The following is a 20,806-nucleotide window of genomic DNA, read 5'->3' as shown; positions in this document are numbered from 1 at the left end:
ACTCTTTGTTCACAAGTGTTCAAGGCAAGATTTTTTTAGCACTACTTGTTTATGTAGATGATATAGTTTTGGCTAGTAACAATGATGATGCCGTTACCTAGCTTATTGTGTTCCTGAATACTCAATTTAAGCTTAAAGATCTTGGTCCTTTGAAATGTTTTATTGGATTGGAGATAGCTCGTACTTCAAAGGGTATTTCTCTTTCCCAAATAAAATATACCTTAGAGATTCTGGAAGACAGTGTCTTACTTGCTACCAAGCCATCCAAGTTTCCTATGGAAACTAACTTGAAGTTGTCTCGATCTAGTGGTGAGTTGCTTTCGGATCCTACAAGTTACAAAAGACTAGTTGGGAGACTTCTCTATCTTACCATCACTAGACTGGATATATCTTATTATGTTCAGTTGCTTAGCCAATTCATGGACAGTCCAAGGCAGCCTCACATGGATGCAGCCACTCGAGTTCTTCGGTATCTAAAGTCTTCTCCTGGACAAGGGTTGTTCTACTCAGCTTCTTCAACTCCACATCTTAAGGCATTTTATGATTCTAATTGGACCGGATGTCCTGACACTCGAAGATCAGTTATTGGATTTTGTGTTTTTTTGGGAGATTCTTTAATCTCTTGGAAATCTAAGAAGCAACATACAGTATCTCGATCCTCTGCAAAGGCTGAATACCGTTCTATGGCTGCTACTACATGTTTAATTGTTTGGTTGCTTAGTGTATTGCATGATCTTCAAATTTCTCATCCACAACCTACCTTACTCTTCTGCGATAGCAAAGCTGCCATTCACATTGCTGAGAATCCTGCATACCATGAATGGACAAAGCATATAGAAATAGATTGCCATTTGGTCTGGGACAAAATTCAAGAGAACATTATCCGCACTCTTCATGTGACTTCTCATCATCAGCTTGCGGATTTATTTACTAAGGCTCTCGGGTTTATTCCTTTTGACCATTTATTATCCAAGATGAATATCATTAATATCTTCCCTTCATTTTGAGGGGGAGTTTTAGATATACACAGTCTGGTATGCAACTAACATACCAGCTGTCAAGTAATTACTTGTAATTGTAGTTAGAGTTTAGTTGTAGTTGGTTATCGATTGTATCAATGAATAAATATACAACTTGTGATACATTTTATTCATTCAGTTCATTCAATAATACAAGAGATCATTTTTCTCTCCAGAATATTTTCCCTCATTCTCTGTTTTCTTCTCTCTGTTCTTGATCTCTTTCTTTGCTTTCCTTTATGTTGTTCATAATCTGATAGAGAAAGAGAGGGAGAGAGAGAGAAGGGTGGGGGGCAAGAGGAATGCTAAAAATCACTTCTTCTCTTTTACTATTATTCTACTCTATTCACGTAATGATATTAATCGGTCATTGGATTCAAAAGCTATTTAACACTGACACATTAGCATTGTGGAATGATGGTTGAATAAAAATGTGGTTTCTAATATTACTTATGTTGTAGGAGTAATGTTCAAATCAATACGTTTATCTCATCTTGATGATGTGACAATACTAATAAGCCATTAGATGAGTTCATGTTTTTTTAAAAAATTAAGAATAAATTGAGACTATCACATCCATTAACAAAGTAAAATATTAATAAAATAAAAGTGTCATTTTTAACATTTCACGTGTTGGAAATGAGAGATGGAAAAGAACCACGAATTTAAACATGGGTTGAGAGATGGGGTCCACAGGGCTGTAATTGAACCGAGCTGAGCCGAGCTGAGTATTGAATATTCAAGTTTGATTCGTTTAATTTTTTTCGAACACGAGCAGAGCTCGAGCTTATCACTGAATCAGATAATCTATTCAAGCTCTGTTCATTTATTTTTTTAACGAACTCGATATTGTTCACGAGTTACTCAATTTATTTAGTCATTCTATATATAAAGTAAATGTCGCGATTGTTTGAGTAATTAGAAAAATTAACTCAAATCTTGAATAATCTAATCTCAATTTTATATGTTTATCTTATAGTATATTTATACAATCATATACATACAAATGCACTTAAATCTATATCAAGATTCACAACTACAATAATTCAACTTATATATATATTATTATATTACAAAGAATATATATATATATATTTTAATACTTAACATGTTCTCATTACAGAGTTAAAAATAATATTAAAAAACAATACAAATAAAGTTATATGAACTTATACAAGCCTATACGAGTTGAGCCGAACTTAGATGAGTTGAGCCTAAATTTATACGAGCTTGAATTTTTTGTTCAACCTCTATTCGTTTTTTAAACGAATCAATCCCAAGTCGAGTTAATCCGAGCTGAACCCGAACATGTTCACGAGTAGCTCTGCTTGCTTATGATTGTACAAGAATTACGATTTAAAGTGAAAAGTTATCCTTAGCAACAGTCAACAGACAATAAAAGTCCATACTTGGACTTTACCACGCGGATGCTGTAGTAAACTGAGACACCAAACTAAATGGGATAGACTGTTTTGTCCCAAGTACGGGATACAGACACTCCCTCAAACAAGGTCAATGTATACCATCGCAAAACCCACCAACAGTATAATGGTGAAAAGTTACAAGCATTTTGCTGGGGATGATCTTTTACAATTATGTATATGCTTATTGAATTTCAAAAAAATTCGGATATTTGAAGGGCCCGCAACTAGCATTTAAGTATTTTTAGTAGCCTCACCAAAATAGCTTTTTAGTTATTTTGGTGAGGCAATTTGGTGAAAACACCCAAAAACTACTCTTAGTAACCTCACCAGTTTAACAAAAAAAAATTAGTGAGTACTATTTACTCACAAAATTATTAAAAAGCTATAAAAATTGTCATTTCTCTCTCTCTCTTTTCTTTTTCTTTTTTTCCATAAGAATCAGTCTCAGCACAACACCACTTTATTTTTTCCTTTCTTTCTCCCATTTTCTTCACCCAACTCTCACGCACAGCATCCATGTGCTCATCACCACAACGCCGTCAGGATAAGACAACTTTTAAAAAATGACCGTTAAGAAAAGACAAATTTTTAAAAATATGACCGTTATGATAAGAAAATGCTGACATGGCAGCCCTAATTTTTCTAAAAAAATAAGAACCAATCTAATTAAGGTTGGTTGGGTCTACCATGTTAACATCATGAGATAATTATGAAATAAAGATGTTGTTTATATCATTATTCTTTTATATATATACACATACCAATCACTATCAGACCATCCTAACAAGTAACAACACGTCATAAATTTTGCTTGACGAACGTTATAGTCTCTTTTTATTCTTTTTGTGGGGCCTGAACAAAACATTGCTTTATCTTTTGGATCTCAGCCCACTAAGGTAATAAAGCCCAAGCTTCAGAGAGATATACCCATGGGCTTTCAATTTCATGATTGTGGGCATCGCCCAAAAGGTATATATAGACTTTAACACTACTCTCCCCAACCCTCCCCCAGTCCATTGAATTATGGGCCACTCTTGTTCTATATGGGACTCGGGATAATGTGACGTGAAAAGTTGCCAAAGCTGTTTCAGAGTAATTAATAATATAATGTTTCCAAATGATCTATAAAAAGAAAATAATAATGTTTCCAAATGACTTACAAAAATAATAAAATAATAATAATGTTTCCAAATGATACAGAATTTGAAAATTTTCATGCCACGCTGGCCAAATTAATAACCAATTATGAAGTGAGAAATGATATTATGCCACTCAAAGACAACTATTAACTTCTTTTTTTTTTTTTTTAATTATTTAATTATTTTCTTTTTGTATTTACGGCATCAATATAGTTTTCGAGCCATGAATAATGCAAATTGTTTATGCTCTTAGTGTTTTATTTCAGTTTATGTGATACTATTTTTATTGTTTTTATTTGCCCACTTTTTATTTAATTATTTTGAGATAACATTGTTGGTGGTTTCAAGCAAAACTACTACAAATAAGATTGCAATAATAAGAGAAATTATATATAGGATGGTTTCAAGCAAAATTACTATAGGTTATTGGTGGTTTTTAAGCTTATCTTGTATAGGGTCATTTGGAAAAATAATTTTCCAAATATGAAACTATCATATTCTTGGAAATCTCTTCTTTCATCGTATTTCCAAAAACTCCGAATCATGAAAGGGACATCGGATTTTTTGATCACGCAAGTGTTTTGTCCAATAATTCTCTCTCTTGTTTAATAAAAAGTTGACATCGGTGTGGTGGCAAGATCCCTATGGCTACTTCGAAATGTAGTAGTCTTTGGAAAACATTTAGCCCTTCTTCTACGGTGGTAAGTAGTGCATATGCCTCCTTGATGGCGTTTCGTGATGCAAATTCGATAAAATATACAGCTAAAGTGGTAGAGAATTTGGAGCTCCGTTGGACAACCCCGCTAGTTGGATTTGTTAAGGTCAATTGGGATGCGTATGTGGATAAAAATTTTATAAAGATGAGTATTGGTGTTATAATCAGAGACTATGTGGGTGAGGTTATGACCGCATTGTCAAAACCAAAATATCACATCATTGCACCTGATATTGCAGAAGCTACGACGGCATTAAGGGTAGTCTTTTTTTTGTCGTGAATTGGGGTTTGATAAGGTGGTTCTAGAAGGAGATGCTCTTCAAATAATGCAAATAGGCATTGCAAAAAGATAAGAGAAATTAGAGCAACTATGACCATCTCATTGAAGACCCTCGCGAACTTTTGAATGATATGCAGAAGTGACAAATTATTCATGTTAGAAGTAATTTTAATGGTGTAGTTCATCGTCTTGCTAAGGAAGCACCATCCGTGTTTGAGGCGCTATGTTTTCTTGAAAAAGTTCCTCCTTGTATTGTTATTTATATGGAGTGCTCTATTCCAATAATAATAATAATAAAAATATCAAACTTTGCCAACCTAAATTTTTCTATTTTATCTCATTGCGGGTCGCTCCTTGATATTTATTTATTTTTATTTTTTTTTGTGGTGAGTAATATTTAGGTACTTCCTTTCTTTTGGCAAAAAAGTAAAAGCTCTTCACCAAAAAGTAAACGTTTTTAAATCACGCTGAGTTGCCAAACTCAAGGATCATGTGCCTACAAACGTATGTGGCGCACGCCGCACGCCAAAGACAAAAACAAACGTACAGATGGCGAGATATGAAGTAAACAACGATAGATCCTGATTCCTGATCCTTCTCTGGCTAGTTAATCGTGGGAAAAAACATTCACCAACGCTAATCTCATTATTAAACCAAGTTAGCAAACTAAAAATAACATTAAAGCATACTTTTCACATAGCATTTATGCGGAAGCCGCAGTTTCTTGAGACCCAAAAAAAAACTGTACTTGGTTTGTATATCTTTTGGGTTCTTTTTCGATTTCTGAGCGGAAACTGAGTAGCATTCGAGCTTTGATTGGCTTCTTACGGAGGGGACCAGAGCTGGTTACCTTGATTTTTAAGGGAGCGAAGATGGGCTACATCATGACTTAGTTCTACCTTTAAACTTTCATTTGAAATTAACCTGTCATGTATATTATTTAGTCCCGAAATGGAATTATGGTCCACCGCCCATTTTTGGTCAGGACTTGGCTGGGCTCAGCTAGCTGATGATTAGTGTTTATATGGTAGCTAGGTGTGCAATGCCATAATAACAAGCTTGTGTGCTCTGTTCATTTTTGCTGCAAAAGAAGCACAAGCCACAAGAGAGTAGTTTCCTTGAGTTTCATTCTGGGAATTGGTATGAGAGCCACCGTACGTGTGCAATGTGATTTGGTGCGGATGGAAACATGCACGTTCCTTTCTGGCCAGTTCAGTGATTCAAGTTGATGGAAATGGTGATAATGAGTGTTAAGACTCATCATGTTGTGAGGCTCGTTGGCTTAAGATCTGATGTTTGAGGCAATGATGTGGCCCAGTTTAGTTTCTTTTAGACAAGTGGTGGCCGCATAGGATGTTGTTTACTCTGTGTCTTTGTCTCTCTCTCTCTCTCTCTCTCTCTCTCTCTCTCTCTCTAAACTAAACTTTTTTTCTTTTATAATCAAGTCGTGCTCAACTAGATGTACCACCAAAGGCTTTACCCCTGTAATATATCATCTTTCTGATGCCCACTATCCATCCAAAAAGCTCGACACTTCAACTTTCTATCTCTTAGCCATGGAGTCCCGACCCCAACACAACACAACCGGTGAGCCACCATGCACCAAACCATCTTGTTTCTTTTGTACCATGATCAATGAGCCAGACCCATCACTTAGAAGAGTTAAAATCTCCAAATTCTTTAAAGAAATGCCTCTCAGAGACGACCAAGAACACATTCTCGCCCTAAGTGGGCTCTGGAGGATCGCCATGACTCAAACGGATGACCCAGAATTCCCATCGCTCGGCATCTTTGAGTGCATGGCAAAACTAATCCGCAAAAGCACCAATGACCGAGATTGGCTCCTCAAGGGCCAGAACATCTATATCCCTTACTATGCAGCGCATATCGTCGGCTCCTATACCATGAGCAAAGTTCAATTTGCAGAGAAAGCAGTTAAATCAGGCGTGATATTGCCATTAATGGAGCTTTTGAGAGGTAAGATTAGTTGGGTCGAGCAAAGAGTCGCGGTTCGAGCGCTTAGTCACTTGGCCAGCCATGACAGAACTTTTGAAGCTATTTCTGTGCATGAAACGGAGATCATAGAATTAGCCATGAAGATAGCCTCCACATGCCTCGACGAGGTCTATGATAAGTTCGTTGGTGCGAGAGATTCAAAGAGATTGAAGTACCACAGTGAGCTGCTGACAAGAGGGCTTGGAGTGTTGGAGATTGAGAACAGGAAGGCAGAGGAATGGGCTAGCCAGCTTCAATGCTGGTCTCTCTATCTTCTAAACTGCTTTGCATGCAAAGAAAGATCCCTCAGTTTAATCTGCGATGAAAAATTCTTGCTGGGTTTGTGTGGAATGTGGGGTGGTTTAGCATATCGGACCTCGCCTGCTGGGATAGGACTCATTAGAACTCTTTGCGAGACAAAAACTGGAAGAAGAAGTGTAGCAGGCTTGAAAGAAATCATGCAGAGTCTTTGCAGCCTTTCAAGATCCTCGGATGACTGGCAGTACACGGCCATGGATTGTCTTTTGCTAATTCTTAAAGACCCAGACACAAGATATAACGTTATGGATATTGCAGCTCCGGTTCTTGTTGATTTGGTCGAACTTGGAGGTATTGGAGGAAGATCAAAGGTAGGAGATACAATCACACAGACAATCCTAAAAGATTACCACATGATCAAATATGGAAATTTGAAGTTGAAGAGCAAAAGAGCTGAGCAAGCATTAGGAGAAATATGGGACTTGAAGGTTGAAAGGAAAAAGAGAGAGAAGCTAATGTCTAAACAAGAAGTTAGGGAGAGAAAGCTCTTGGCGTGTAAGCTTAAAAAGGACGGAAATCAAAGGTTTTGGTCGGGGGATATTGAAAAGGCTGTTATGAAATACTCGGAGGCTTTGAATTCGTGCCCACTAAGGATGAGAAAAGAGAGAGTTGTTCTTTACAGCAATAGAGCTCAATGTCATTTGCTGCTGAGGAACCCAGAAGCTGCCATTAGTGACGCAACTCGAGCTCTCTGTCTATCCAGTGCGGCGAATCCTCACGGTAAGAGCCTGTGGAGGAGATCACAGGCTTATGACATGGAAGGATTGGCTAAAGAGAGCTTGATGGACTGCTTAGCGTTTGTCAGCGGCTGCTTGAATTCTGAGAGCTCCAACAAGCGTACAAAGGTCCCGTACTATGCGGCACGTATGATTAACAAGCAGATGAATGCCACGTGGATTTTTGCTTCTGCCAAGTTGAGTAGTTATAACAAACATGAAGGAAAAGTAGAAGAATCCGACGACCACCATCGAGTTGACCATGTGATAAAGATGATGAAGATGAAGAGGAAGGAGAAGGGCGGCGGCCTTGGTAAGTCTTTTACTTGGTTTCCACCCTATCTTTCTTTTCAAATGTTAAGCAAGCAACTGAATGGATGAAGCTTATACTTGTAACTTAAGTAATCTCTAACATTGCTTAGGACCAACGGGTGGAAGCTATCATTTTTTTCTTTGTTTTTTTTTTTTTTTTTTGGGGCTCATCTTTGAATGCTGTTACTATTTTCTTGAACTGATCAATGCTTTGATAGAAGACATGATCGACTCTCCATTTGTGCTTGGTTGGGCTTTCTTTTTCTCCAGATATACCCACCATTGTGGAAGAGGAGCATTCGGTTGATGAGAGATGGAAAAGAAAGCTAGAGAGGCCAGGAGGGAAGAAGATGACGGCGTTGATGGAGATGGACACATTTCAAAACGGCTCAGTGCATCAGAAATTAGGGAGGAAAAGAACATTCTGACACTGAGTTCCTGGCTCTACAGGACTTTTTGACATTATGTATGCAAATTTCTAAGCCTCCTTCACACTACCACTTCTATGCCACCTCAGTTTAATGGGGGGCACATTCTGACCGACTTATGAAAAGTTTAATGGGTCCACGCCGGCTTAACTAGAAGGGTTAGAACCTCAACCAATAACCGGATCGCCGGTTTGTCCAAATTATTATACTAATATAATACACCAGCTTGTGAATCCTGGTGATTAGAACTTGAAAATTCATTGCAATTTCCAGCAAAATAATTAAGTCTGGACTCTGCGTTGTGATATGATTGGGATGCCTGAAATTGACCTTCCGCTATCCGTTTCACATGGATGATTAAGACCATATATCTACGACCAATACAAAACCTCCAAGTCTCCAACAACTCCACGGGCAGTCTTTCTTTCTACCCAAATTAGATTTGACACATGTCGTATCCTACCTAACGCACTAAATCATTTACGTAGGACACAAATAAAAGAATAATTGTATGGATTCAGCAATACCTTAATAGAGAAATATATTTTTATAAGATAATTTATTTAGAGTAGGTAGCATAAATCTTGAGGTGCTCGGCAGTCGGCATAACTATATGTATGCAGGATTGTGACGCCAATTCGAACCCCACTCTGAAAAAATATAATATAATAATTTTAGACCGCATATACATAGGCTTTACATAGCTCAAGTCATGAACGGGCTTGAAATAATTCAGTGGAAATTATTACGAAAAACACTGCAAAAAGAAAATAAAACAAAGGAAAAAAAAGGGTGTAGTAATATAATAACCCTTGCCTGTCAAACAGATTGTTCAAAACAACTCAACCATGGACGTAATATAATCAGAATGATCATACTCCCGGATTGTATACATCTTAAAACCAGGCTAGTTTATTTATTTTTATAAGTAACTGACCCCAAGGGGGAGGGGGAAGGGGGAAAAACCAGGCCAGTTAAATCTACACCCAACTAACAGATATAATTATCCTTTTTGGACTGAATCACGCAAAGCAAATTTATTTTCATTGTATAAATATAAATATATATATATATATATTTTTTTGGGGGGGGGGGGGGGGGGGGGGGGGTGGGATCTTGCTATTTTATTATCCCAGAATGGTACCTTACATTAATGTACAACATGCAATTTTCACAATGCACTAGCCGGTGCGGATTTTGAAGATTTCTCGCCTAAAATTTACCATCCTCCACAGGTCCAAGTTAGTACAATCATCCGCGCCAAGAAACACTGCCTACAGTTACAAAGCTTTTTCCTTGCAAATTGCAATGTTTTGCTGCATCAATTCGCCCACAAAGATGAGATTACTACATGTTTTACTCTAGCATCGCCATAACTGAGCTGCAATTATGTATGGTCAATAACATGCCAAACAAGTTAATTTCTTATCTACCCTGGGTCCAAAAGAAAACTTAATTACCTCTAATGCTCCGTTTGTTTCGGTGTAAAATAGTTTCCGTCGTAAAATAGTTTCAGGGAAGTCATTTTTCAAAAAAATATTTTCCGTCGAAATCATTTTTCGGTGTTTGGCGCGTACGGAAAATTACAAATATTTTTTATATTTTAATTTAATCATATTAATTTAAAAAAATTAAATTTTATTCACAAAATAAAAAAAATATTAATATAAAATAATATAAAAATATTTTTTTAAATTTGACATATACAAATTCCGGCAAAAGTTGCCGGAATCCGGCACAAACCGGCCGGATCCCGGCCAGTTGACCGGAAACCGGCCGTCCTGGCCAGTTTCCGGCCAACTGGCATGAGATTCGGCCAGATGCCGGGGGTCCGGCCGTTCTGGCCGGTGATCCGGCGTTCCGGCCAATCTGGCCGAAATCTAGCATGGTATCCCCAGAATCCGGCGACATCTGCCGGACGTCGCCGGATTCCGGCTTAATTTGTTGAATTACGGCACCGACCGGAGTCGGAATCTGACTTGTTGAAATTCGGCAACAATCAACTGCTTGAACGTAAAGGTCGATTGCGTTGTTTAAAAAAGAATCGACTGCATCTACCATTTACGGAAAATGATTTACGCTTTTAAAAAGCGTAAATCATTTTCCGAAATTTATTAAGCATTTTTGGTCAAATGGAAATCATTTTCCGGTTGACCATTATTTTCGCCCCTACCAAACACCGGAAAATACCGAAACCATTTTTCAGAAATCATTTTACGCCGAAACAAACGGGGCATAAATTTTACTTTATTACAGCAATATAGTGATGCCATTTAGCAGAAATAATGATGTAGTTAACTCACCTCTTCAAGATTTAAAGCAGTTCAATCATCATAGGAGCTCAAAGCAGCCACAACTGCTCCCGTTGTTACAAAAGTAGATGTCACATCTGGGAGATCTTTCCAGGAAGTTGTTACCTTAAGAGATGGATACAACCAACTCTTCACAGATTCCACAAAGGTGTTTGGATCAAAGCTTAGAATGGCTTCCCAATCCACCTGTAACTCTAGTGGTATGTTTCCCGTAAACTCCATGTTAGCCGCAAGAAGTAATCCAAGCATAACAACAAACCCAACAACAGCAGAACCCCTTGACAGCGGCATAAAATTGTACCTGAAAGAACCAATCGGGTTTATTGACACACCTATAAACTGTCTGCAGCAAACAAACCATTTCCGAGATGAAAATCACATTTTACCAGTAATATGTCATCCTTAAGATTGCATCTCTCACATTTTCAAGTACACTGGAGTCAGTAGATCCATAGTTCTCACCACAATAAGCATTGCGTATAGCCTGCCATTACATAGTAGGCACATGCAAATGTTACAACTGATTCAACATGGTTGGAAAGGAAATTGAAAACTTCAGATCTCCAAATGGTGAAAAAAAGACACCACAGAAAGATGCAACTGATTCGATTGATTTTACAAAAGAGAAACAAGAATATATAGACTCCAATGTTATATGCACAATGAGGATCGAGGAGAAGTTCCCTCCAGTTGAAAGTTGAAATGCCGAGTGGAAGAGAGAAAACATTGTATCCAACTTCTACGATTACCACTGACCTAGTGGTCCAGTTGTATCCAGCAGCCTCACCACGAAAGAAAATGTGGATCATGTCATAAAATCTTGCTTAAGCAGATTGAGGCTAGGCAAGGTATTGGGATCACCGTCACTAGAGGCTCCTAAGGTCGCCTAGAGCTCAAGTGCAAAGTGCAAGGCATGGCAGACCCTGAGTTTAAGTGCAATGCGTGTAGGAAAAATGAAATAATAGAAGCAGTTTGGACGGAAAATTGAACAATATTGCAACTTTACCATATGCAATGATACAGATAAATTAGATCTTAACATATATGACAAATTCAACCACTCAAGCACATCGCTTAGCGAAATATGTTCAAGACCAAAATGCATTGATACAATAGAAACAAGAAGAATTCCAAATTTGAAGTCAAAACAAACAACAAAGCAAAAAGGTGAAGTGCAGAATTAAGGATAGCCAATATAAAGGATTCCTTTCATTTGCTTAAGGTTCTAGTGTCAAATATCTCATCTAAAAGTTTACAACATTAAAGCCATGAAACCATGGCAATATGGTCAAATTGCATTTGATACAGTTACCAGAAATATGAGACTATGATTAATATGAGCTTTTAGAAGAAAAGCGCATGCTTTTGTGATTAAGCTGTGTTCATAGAAGGTGCCTTCCTGAGGGACTTCACTTGCAATGAGAGCCTTGCTGAGCTCCAGGCTTAAGCATGCCTACACGTACTTCTAATAAAGCAAGGCCGAATGGGTAGCTACTGATGCATAATTATAATCTATAAAGAAATTTATTGTACGTTTACTTGCTGCCCCTGGGATGCACCACATCTGGGCCTCACTGAGCTGCAAGCTTAAAGCATGCTTAGGCGCCCTTACAATAATGCTGGACTAATACCTATTTCTGCTAGGTTATAGTTATGGAGAAATTTACTGTAACTTTACTTGCATCAGCAGTCTGTTTTTCCAACAAGGAACTACATAAACATGTCTAAGCCATCTGGTTGGGATCATGAGAAAGATGAATCTGTGAGGATTGTTTCAGAACGTTTATAGAGCTGTAAAGAGTTGCAACACCAGAGTGCAGCACATCCAGTCAAGAAAACTACCCAGTAGGGATGAAAGTACATCTCCTGAGGAAGATCTATCGTCTAAAGAATAAAAACTGAGATTAAAAAAAAAAAAAAAACACAGAAACCGAACACTTAAATTCTTAAGTGTTAATAGTTCTCTTGGCTTCACAGATTAAGCAACACCTAGTCACCTACTTAAATTTTTAAGTAGTCCACTTGGATTGCAGATTAAGCTCAACTAGCTCTGAGATCCAGAATCTAACAACATATCAAAAGGTATGAAATCCACAGGAAAAAGCTATGGCTCAAACTTTTAAGTAGTGCACTTTGCTCATGAAATATAGGCTATATATGTATATATATGAAATCTAGAGTAACATACTTCCCATGCTGCTGTCATTTCTGCATCAAATTCATCCCATCTAGAAGGCGTACAGGGTGTTCTGATTGCAAAGTCGAATCTGTCTTCTCCCCTAGGAAAATTATTTGATGTGTGAAATGTAGAGAAAGTTATATACAAAGGATTTTTATTTTTTTTTAAGGAAAAAAAAAAGGAAGAGAAGGAAAGGAAAAAATGCAAGGCAGCAGCAAAGCTAAACTATAATTTACATTTTTATTAGGGTAATCCTCGTCCCTTCGAGCCGCTTCCTGAAATAAGCATAAACAGTAAAAAACTAGAAATTACAAGAAAGTTTGAATGCGCAGGATATTAAACTTTAGTTTTTACGTCTAATTACCCCTCAATGGCAGTACTGTTACACCAAGTAGCCAACCAGAAGTCCTCACCGACGACTCTGTAAAGATCAGAGCAGGATTCTGCATCTTCAATCTGCGTGTATGTTAAAATTAGCTACCATATTGAGTTTTCAATACATGAAAAAGCATATATGTCTGACAAAGGTAACCATGCAAAACAAAATCAACCCAAAAAGTATGATATAAAGGTGATAATATCATATAAAATGATTTTTTTTTTTTGGTGAAGTCCTCTGTTAGATCACTGATTCACTAATTGTTTCCAAAACTTAAGCCAATAGGAAATGATGAATTTAATCATTTAACTAATATACTAATACTTCCCATCACGTGGCCCAAACTCTTCCTCAATAAGTGAGACCCGACACGTGAAACATTTAACTTAAATGAAGGGTATAATCTGGAGTTACGGTTGGAAGTCAAGATCTCTGTTCTAATACTATGTCAAATCATTAATGAGAAAAGTCCACATACCCCCCTCAAACTACTATTCAATTGACAATGCCCCTCTCAAACTTTAGATTGAGACAATGTCCCCTCCAAACTACTAAAAATTGTCAATTTTCCCCCTAAAGCTAGCAAGAAGACAAAAATGATCCCTAACATTTTTCAATAAGACGAAAGTACCCTTATAAATTGGAGAGAAAAAAAACCCCGCTAGAACACCCCGTTTGGCCAAATGGATCTGAGGAGCTTCACGGACGAAGAAAGGAAGAACATCAATTTACCTAGGAGACTTTTGGTGCGCATCAAAATGAATCTGAACCTAACATCCAGTTTGCTTCTCCAAGGCCGTCTTCTGCTTCAGCAACATCAATCCCCCCACTGTGGCCTATGAGCCCCGAGACACCATGGACACTCCCCTGTGCGCACATCTCCCTCTCAACCCCTTCTTTACCATTGCATAGCCTCTCTCCACCGCCAAGAAGGTAACATTTTCTCTATCGCACTCACAAAAGACTTTCTATTCACTAGCTCTGAGAGTAGATGAATCCATGTCTGGAAGCAACTAAGGGCTAATTCTGGTCAAGTTCCTGCCCTATTGGCCTATCAAAGAATACTATTCACCACACATAGTAACTGCAAAATTCACATATGGAATGTGTCCATTACAGAAAATTTTCGACCAAAGATCACAACCTTGCCTCAAAGAAACCCATTTAGCCAAGTTGCCTCAAACATCCTGTTAGGGCTAAAAATCCATTTCACCCCCCTATTCCAACAAGTCTTTTCGGATTTTTTTTTTATTTTTTTTTTATTTTTTATTTTTAGTAAGGGTATTTTTTCATTAGGGGGACAATGACAATTTTTAGTAGTTTGGAGAGAAAATTGTTGAAATCAAAAGTTTTTTTTTTTTGGGGGGGGGGGGGGGGGAAAGAGGGGGACATTGTCAATTGAGTGGTAGTTTGAGGGAGGTATGCGGACTTTTCCCATCATTAATTGTCTCAAAAAGCTTAAATTGATAGGAAATAGTGAATTTAATTAAATAACTAATGTTTTAATATCCCCAAAATATAAAATTTTGGGATAAATGCATTTTTAGTCCCCGTGTTTTGGGGTTTCGACAAATAGCTCATTGAGCTTTAAAAAGTAATTAATGAATCCCTGAGGTAAGTAAAATAAAAATAAAAATTAGTCATTGCCATTAGAAAAGTCGACAAAATCCATTAATGTGCTACATCAACATCAATTAGAGTATGACACGTGTCACTTCAAATAAAAATATACAATTTACTAAAAATGTAAAATATACATAAAAAGCAAAACAAAAAAAAAACATTTGGCCAAAGGGGGTGGCTCGACCAACCCCCTGCAATTATATATATATATATATTACATTTTGTTTTTAATGTTTTTAATTTTTTTTTTTTTTTCATAAGTGGCTCATATCACACTCCAATTGGTGTTGATGTGGAACATTAACAGATTCCGTCAACTTTTCTAACGGCATTGACTATTTTGTTTTTTTTTTATTTGTTGCTTACCCCATGGAGTAATTAATCACTTTTTAAAACTCAGGGAACTATTTGTCAAAACCTCAAACCACAAGGACCGAAAATACATTTATTCCTAAAATTTTAACCTATAGCATTTACTCCATATTGATATTTCTTACCACTAGGCCAAGATTTTTCAATATTTAAGATTTTAATCTATGACTCTGAGGTATAAGATCTTCAAATATATGATTGAGGGATTCAAACATAAGGAAGAATCAAATGGCCCACATGAGCACAAATGGTGCACTGCTTGACCAGAAAATAATAGTCTGAACATGATGATCTGCGACCACTGTTTTAGAATTAGGGTATATCTTGACCTTTCTATACCAATGACTTATCATATTACCTATCAAGTAAAATCTTAGATCATTCACGTTGCAAATAACATATTGCAGACAAAAAGCAGGGAAGCTTGGTTGAAATAAAGAGATAGAATTACCAAATTTTTCTAATAGTGTAACCAAAAAAGAAAAATTCTAAGGGTGCAGAGTAATCAGTCAAAGAAGATGAAAGACTCAGATTCGATTTCTCATAGAACTACTATTCATAATTTTGTCCTCCCATACCCAAGTGTGATGATTCTCTATTCTATTACTGCCTGAAGTATTAAGAATGCTCTTTGGTGATGGAGGAGAATGCCCGAGCTATCTCATAAACTTGATACGAATAACTAGTACATTATTCATGTTTCTTTTCTTACCCTAGTAAGGATAAGAAACAATTAATTGCTCTTCTTTTGCAGAATTTTCCCTCTAACAATTCAATATATTTTCAGGATTCACAACTTCAATTCCCTAAAGGCGAGCTGCAAACATAACTTGGTTAATGATGATGTTATAATTTTTCAATTATGACACAATATATTTGATCCATGCTTAGATGCCTCTATCATCTAGGCCACAGCTAGTATCAGCATAGCACAAAACAAGAAAAGCATAAAAACAGATAGTCTTCGGATAACAATTACAATTCCCATAATACTAGAGGCCTACCCTTGGACTATGCAACTGGCAAGTAAACAATAACAAAACATGCTAGTGAGGATAGAAGTTCATAACAAACTTATTTACAAATTCTGAAAAAAAAGAAAAAAGAAAAAAAAGAAGGAACTTAGGAAAATTAGAAATTACAGACCCTTGTGCAGTATGCAAAAGCAAAGGACACAAAAATAGGTTCAAAATGACTGTTAAAGAACTCACATATTTCAGTTTCCCATCTTCAGATATATCAATAACTTCATCTGCCTTGCTGTACACAGACAATTTCTCCCTTATGATAGTCTTCGCAACATTTAACGTTCTGCAGCTTTAACAAATAATGAGATTCGTAAACAGTTTTACACTAAAATCAGTCCAGAAGAGGCTTTTACCTTTTATAATTTGGGAAGTAGCGAACGACTTTCGCCTGTCCAAGAATCATTGGAGTGTGAGAGCCAAATCCAGCATTGAACTCTTCACTGAATTGCAGAGAATCCCATAAAACCAAAAAAAACCAACGCAAGTAATTATTTGAGTTTATTTCTCAATTATTCAACTAAAAAGCTAGATTTTATGAGAAAAATTAAAGATCATCCAAACATTGGCAATCAAAATGGGCTTGGAAATGAGCAACAGTCATGCTGTTTTGTCCAAGTAAAAACTGACCTGACCATATTTTGACAATAAGTGCCTACAATTGCAACAAACCCAAACCTATTTTTGGGCAACTTTAAAAAAAAAAAAAAAAAAAAAAAAAAAAAAAAACAAACTGGTGTTGTTCTTATTAATATATACGTATTATGAACCCAAAACGATATGAAAACGCAAACTAAAAATGCAATTAATATTCCATATTTCCATATGCATCATTTATCTTCTGTACAATGTGTACATATATAATTCAAACAAATATGCCAGATCCAGGAGGTTAGAGTATCTGGATTTCGCATCCCGCATCCGGAATAAAAATTTCTGTCCAATCCAAGTTAATGCAAGTCGATCAGCCAAAATATTACCACCCAACAATGAGCATTGGATAGTCAGCAAACATAGAGCTAGAAAGATTCAATGTGAACCTGACAACATTTGTGTTATGATTAAGGTATAGCGATGCTAAGCAAAGTGGACACGGTCCCTAACAGAACTAGCTTTAATTCGAACAAGCCGTGGCCATGCCAACATGAGGCAAACTTACTAGCGATCCTTATTATATGTCAACAGTATTATCAAATATTAAAGGTAACCGGTTGAAGGCTTGGTCTCAGGTTGGTGCCTGTGCCTGAAAATTTTTGGACCCAAACCTGAACCAAACTATTGCAGCTAACGGAAACTTAGTTAAGTTTCTTATTAATTCATCTTATAATACTCATTTGACATGATCTAGTTAATATTAGGAAATAATGCCAGCTCTAGGGTTGCATTACCGTGTATTAAAGAATATATTAAAAATATGTTTTTTGAATAAAATATTAAAAACTAATAGCAGGCAAAAAAGATACTTTTGGTAAAGCGTAAAAGATACTGAACAAAATAACACCGATATAGAGAGAGTAAAACAAAATTAGAACAAGAGAAATGTCTAAGAGCAACAAATGGAGACAGTAACTTATTTTACTAAAGGAAATAAATCAGCTTTCAACATAACAATAATTAATAATGATTTAAAACGGAAAAGGAATGCCTATGTAGGGATACCTTACCATATACTGAGAAAACTCTTAGATATTATAATTGGAGGAAATACAAAATACAGTGAACAAAATAACACCGATCTATAGATAAACAACAAAATTTAGAAAAAGAGAAATTTCTAACATATAACAAATGGGGCCACAGTCAGACATTCTTCTCTACTTGGCATTAAGATGGAATACCTTAATTTGTTAATCCACACAACTGGGTCACAAGGTTCAGAAACCTGTCTCCATTTGACAGCCAAAGAGTAAACATCTTGCCATTTCATCATAGAACGGCCAAATGATCTTTCTTCTGTAATCCCATATGAAGTCGATGGCTCTGAGAAACTGCTTGTACTACAACCAGCACCACCTCTATTCTGGCTGGCCATATTAATTCTTTCCCTTCTCCGGGCTCTCTTACCATTCTTTGATGTATTTTTATTAGAATGTTTCCATTCCACTTGCAAGGACCGCCAAGCTTTTGAAACCTTCTGTGCAATTTCAATAGCTGCCAATCCTGCCATGCGATGCTAGTACATAATAAAATATGAAAAAAATTAATAGAAGATACAAGGAGAATACAGAAAATAAGTCTTGGCATCCATATTGGATGGCTAGTCAGCAATTTAAAGGGTATGTGAAGAGATTCGATGAAATGAAAACATGCAGAGTTGATTTCTAAAACTGAGTGAAAACACAGTTGATTGATAAAATTAAAACTAAATTTAACCAGAATATGACAAAAAAAAAAAAAAAAGGTTTAAATCATAGTAAAAACTATTATAACATTTTCCCATGATGAAGACAGATACTAGCTCCGTTAGTTTAAACAACTTGGATCAAATTTTAAAACAAAGCCAAAGTCTGATTGAGAATGTTACACATCAACCATATGTCCTATTTTATCTCCTGAACAAATATTCAAACTAGTAAACATCATATGAAAAACAAAAATAAAAAATATATGTAGCTACAGAAAGTGTAATCCTTTTACTCAAGCAACCAAATAAAAAGATCACATATGCATAAGGGTTTATCATTGATTTTGCTTTTGTTTCCCAGTATGACATATGGGAAAGAGTCACAAAAGTCCATAAACAGTGGATGACCATCAGCTTCTACTGAACATAGGCATTTAAGACCAACAAAAACAAAAATAAAAGAAATAACACTGTCATTTCACTTTCCCCCATAAAAAAATAAAAATCATTTTTTTTGCAAGGCAATATGTTGTATGATAATAAGCCTTTTCACTAAATCGTTATGAAAATAGAAAGAATGTTAAGAAGCACAACTAACAGAGATCAACTTCAAACTGATCATTGATATCAATCACCTGACGCCTATTCGGTAAGAAGCCAGGACAATGATATTGGATTTTCCCACCAATGGAATCAGCAACCTGTAGAAGAGCAGCCTTCTGTTTTGTAACAGCAAAATCTTGCTTTCTCAGCTTACTCTTCTTCAATGATTCACGCAGGGGAGGCTGCCTGAAAACCTTTTCACATACATTCTTGGGGTGCAACCTTTTGCACCAGTACTCCTGAAGATCCCATAAACAAATACGATAAATATGAATTTAGAAGAAATTTTTCAGATAAAATAAAAAGTGTGCAGCAGGAAGCAATTCTTTAATGCTTCTTGCATTGTTATCTGACTCATAAATATACAAATAACAGAATCTCACCTTACTGAATATATTAAACATTATAACAGTTAACCTAAGTGGATGCTGAAGCTATGGAAAAGCAATAAAATTGAATTGGTAAATTCCTACTTGTTGACAATTACTTAAGGAAACATTTATCGTGTGTTCCTGGGCCCCCGCTACCATCTCTTATGCAAAACTGTCACATGCTCATGGAACTTTTTACACCGTTTTTCTCAAGAAGAAATTGATGGATAGATTGAAAAATCTAGTAATATAGAATTATTCTGAAACAGATGTCATCATTGAAAGGCTATGTTTCTACTTTGAGGCCATCTTCATTTTGCTCTCTGGAAACCGTGCACACCAATTGGCATGTACGTCTTCATTTCCTAAAGAAGATTAAGCACAATGATGCGCTTAACCCACAAACAACCAAAGCTATACAGATCATTAAAGGCCACTCTTTGGGCGGGTTAACCTCAAACAGTGAACAAAAGGAGGTCTTATTTAGAAAAATGGCTTGTAAAAAAAAAAAAAAAAAAAGATAAAAAATATAATGACTATAACTTCAGAAGCTCTTAAGCTTCCTGAAGAAAGCGTCAGGAAAATTCTCTACCAATCCAATTCCCTGCAACATTAAAATGGAACACAAAATTTGAAACCAAAAGAAAAATCAGGGTTTTCATCAAGACATTAAAACATATAACTTTTCCTTTTATTATTTTTTATAATTATAATACTTTTGGTATTATACTTTTGGTATAATACTTTAGGTGAGCATGTGGTTCAGTTCTATCAAGATCTCTTCTCTGAGAAGCACAATTGGAGGCCTCGGTTGGATGATCTTTCCTTTGATGCTATTTTAGAGTCAAAAGCAAGGTGGTTGGAGAGAGCCTTTGAGGAGGAGGAAGTTAGGAAGGTAGTGTTTGCTTTTAAGGGCGATAAAACACCGGGTCCGGATGGCTTCACTATGGCTTTTTTCCAAGCTTGTTGGGAGGTTTTGCGCTTGGACATTATGGAGGTTTTTTCTGAGTTTCATGCTAGAGAAGTATTTGAGAAGAGTTTGAATGCTTCTTTTATTGCTCTTATTCCTAAGACTCCAGGAGCTATGTCTCTCAAAGACTTCCGGCCCATAAGCCTTGTAGGAGGTATCTACAAGATTATTGTTAAAGTTTTGGCTAACAGATTGAAGACGGTAATGGACAAGGTTATCCCCAAATCCCAGAGTGCTTTCATCAAAGGGAGGCAGATTCTTGATCCAATCCTTATTGTGAAT

At 36.4% G+C, this 20,806-nt stretch overlaps 2 protein-coding genes across 3 annotated transcripts in view; one reads left to right on the top strand and one right to left on the bottom strand.

Annotated features, from left to right (window-relative positions):
• The first annotated feature begins 6,011 nt into the window (after positions 1-6,011).
• LOC133863873 (uncharacterized) lies at positions 6,012-8,602 on the top strand. Its single transcript, XM_062299997.1, has 2 exons — positions 6,012-7,919; positions 8,189-8,602. The coding sequence occupies exons 1-2, from the start codon at positions 6,134-6,136 to the stop codon at positions 8,344-8,346; spliced, it is 1,944 nt and encodes a 647-aa protein (XP_062155981.1). The 5' UTR covers positions 6,012-6,133; the 3' UTR covers positions 8,347-8,602.
• Positions 8,603-9,460: 858 nt separating this feature from the next.
• The window catches only part of LOC133863872 (suppressor of RPS4-RLD 1), a 28,900-nt gene continuing 17,554 nt past the window's right edge, over positions 9,461-20,806 (bottom strand). Inside the window, exons 15-24 of one of the 2 annotated variants that reach the window (XM_062299995.1) lie at positions 19,216-19,422; positions 18,075-18,409; positions 16,593-16,679; positions 16,423-16,522; positions 13,202-13,293; positions 13,074-13,112; positions 12,847-12,937; positions 11,045-11,142; positions 10,650-10,959; positions 9,461-9,727 (exon numbers count right to left, since the gene is read on the bottom strand). In XM_062299995.1, the coding sequence (XP_062155979.1) occupies positions 10,671-10,959; positions 11,045-11,142; positions 12,847-12,937; positions 13,074-13,112; positions 13,202-13,293; positions 16,423-16,522; positions 16,593-16,679; positions 18,075-18,409; positions 19,216-19,422 (1,338 nt within the window). In that variant the 3' untranslated portion in view covers positions 9,461-9,727; positions 10,650-10,670. The remainder of the gene's footprint in view (positions 9,728-10,649; positions 10,960-11,044; positions 11,143-12,846; positions 12,938-13,073; positions 13,113-13,201; positions 13,294-16,422; positions 16,523-16,592; positions 16,680-18,074; positions 18,410-19,215; positions 19,423-20,806) is intronic. The other variant, XM_062299996.1, reaches the window with a different exon arrangement.

Source organism: Alnus glutinosa, chromosome 3 (assembly GCF_958979055.1).
Source record: "Alnus glutinosa chromosome 3, dhAlnGlut1.1, whole genome shotgun sequence".
NCBI lineage: Eukaryota > Viridiplantae > Streptophyta > Magnoliopsida > Fagales > Betulaceae > Alnus > Alnus glutinosa.
Note: the sequence above shows the minus strand (reverse complement) of the source record. Positions and strands in the feature narration are given on the sequence as shown.

Bases quoted from the DNA above. Each gene is read 5' to 3' on its own strand.
- LOC133863873 (XM_062299997.1), top strand. From the start codon at position 6,134: ATGGAGTCCCGACCCCAACACAACACAACCGGTGAGCCACCATGCACC. The intron at 7,920-8,188 runs GTAAGTCTTTTA...CTTTTTCTCCAG, and splicing joins GGAGAAGGGCGGCGGCCTTG to ATATACCCACCATTGTGGAA.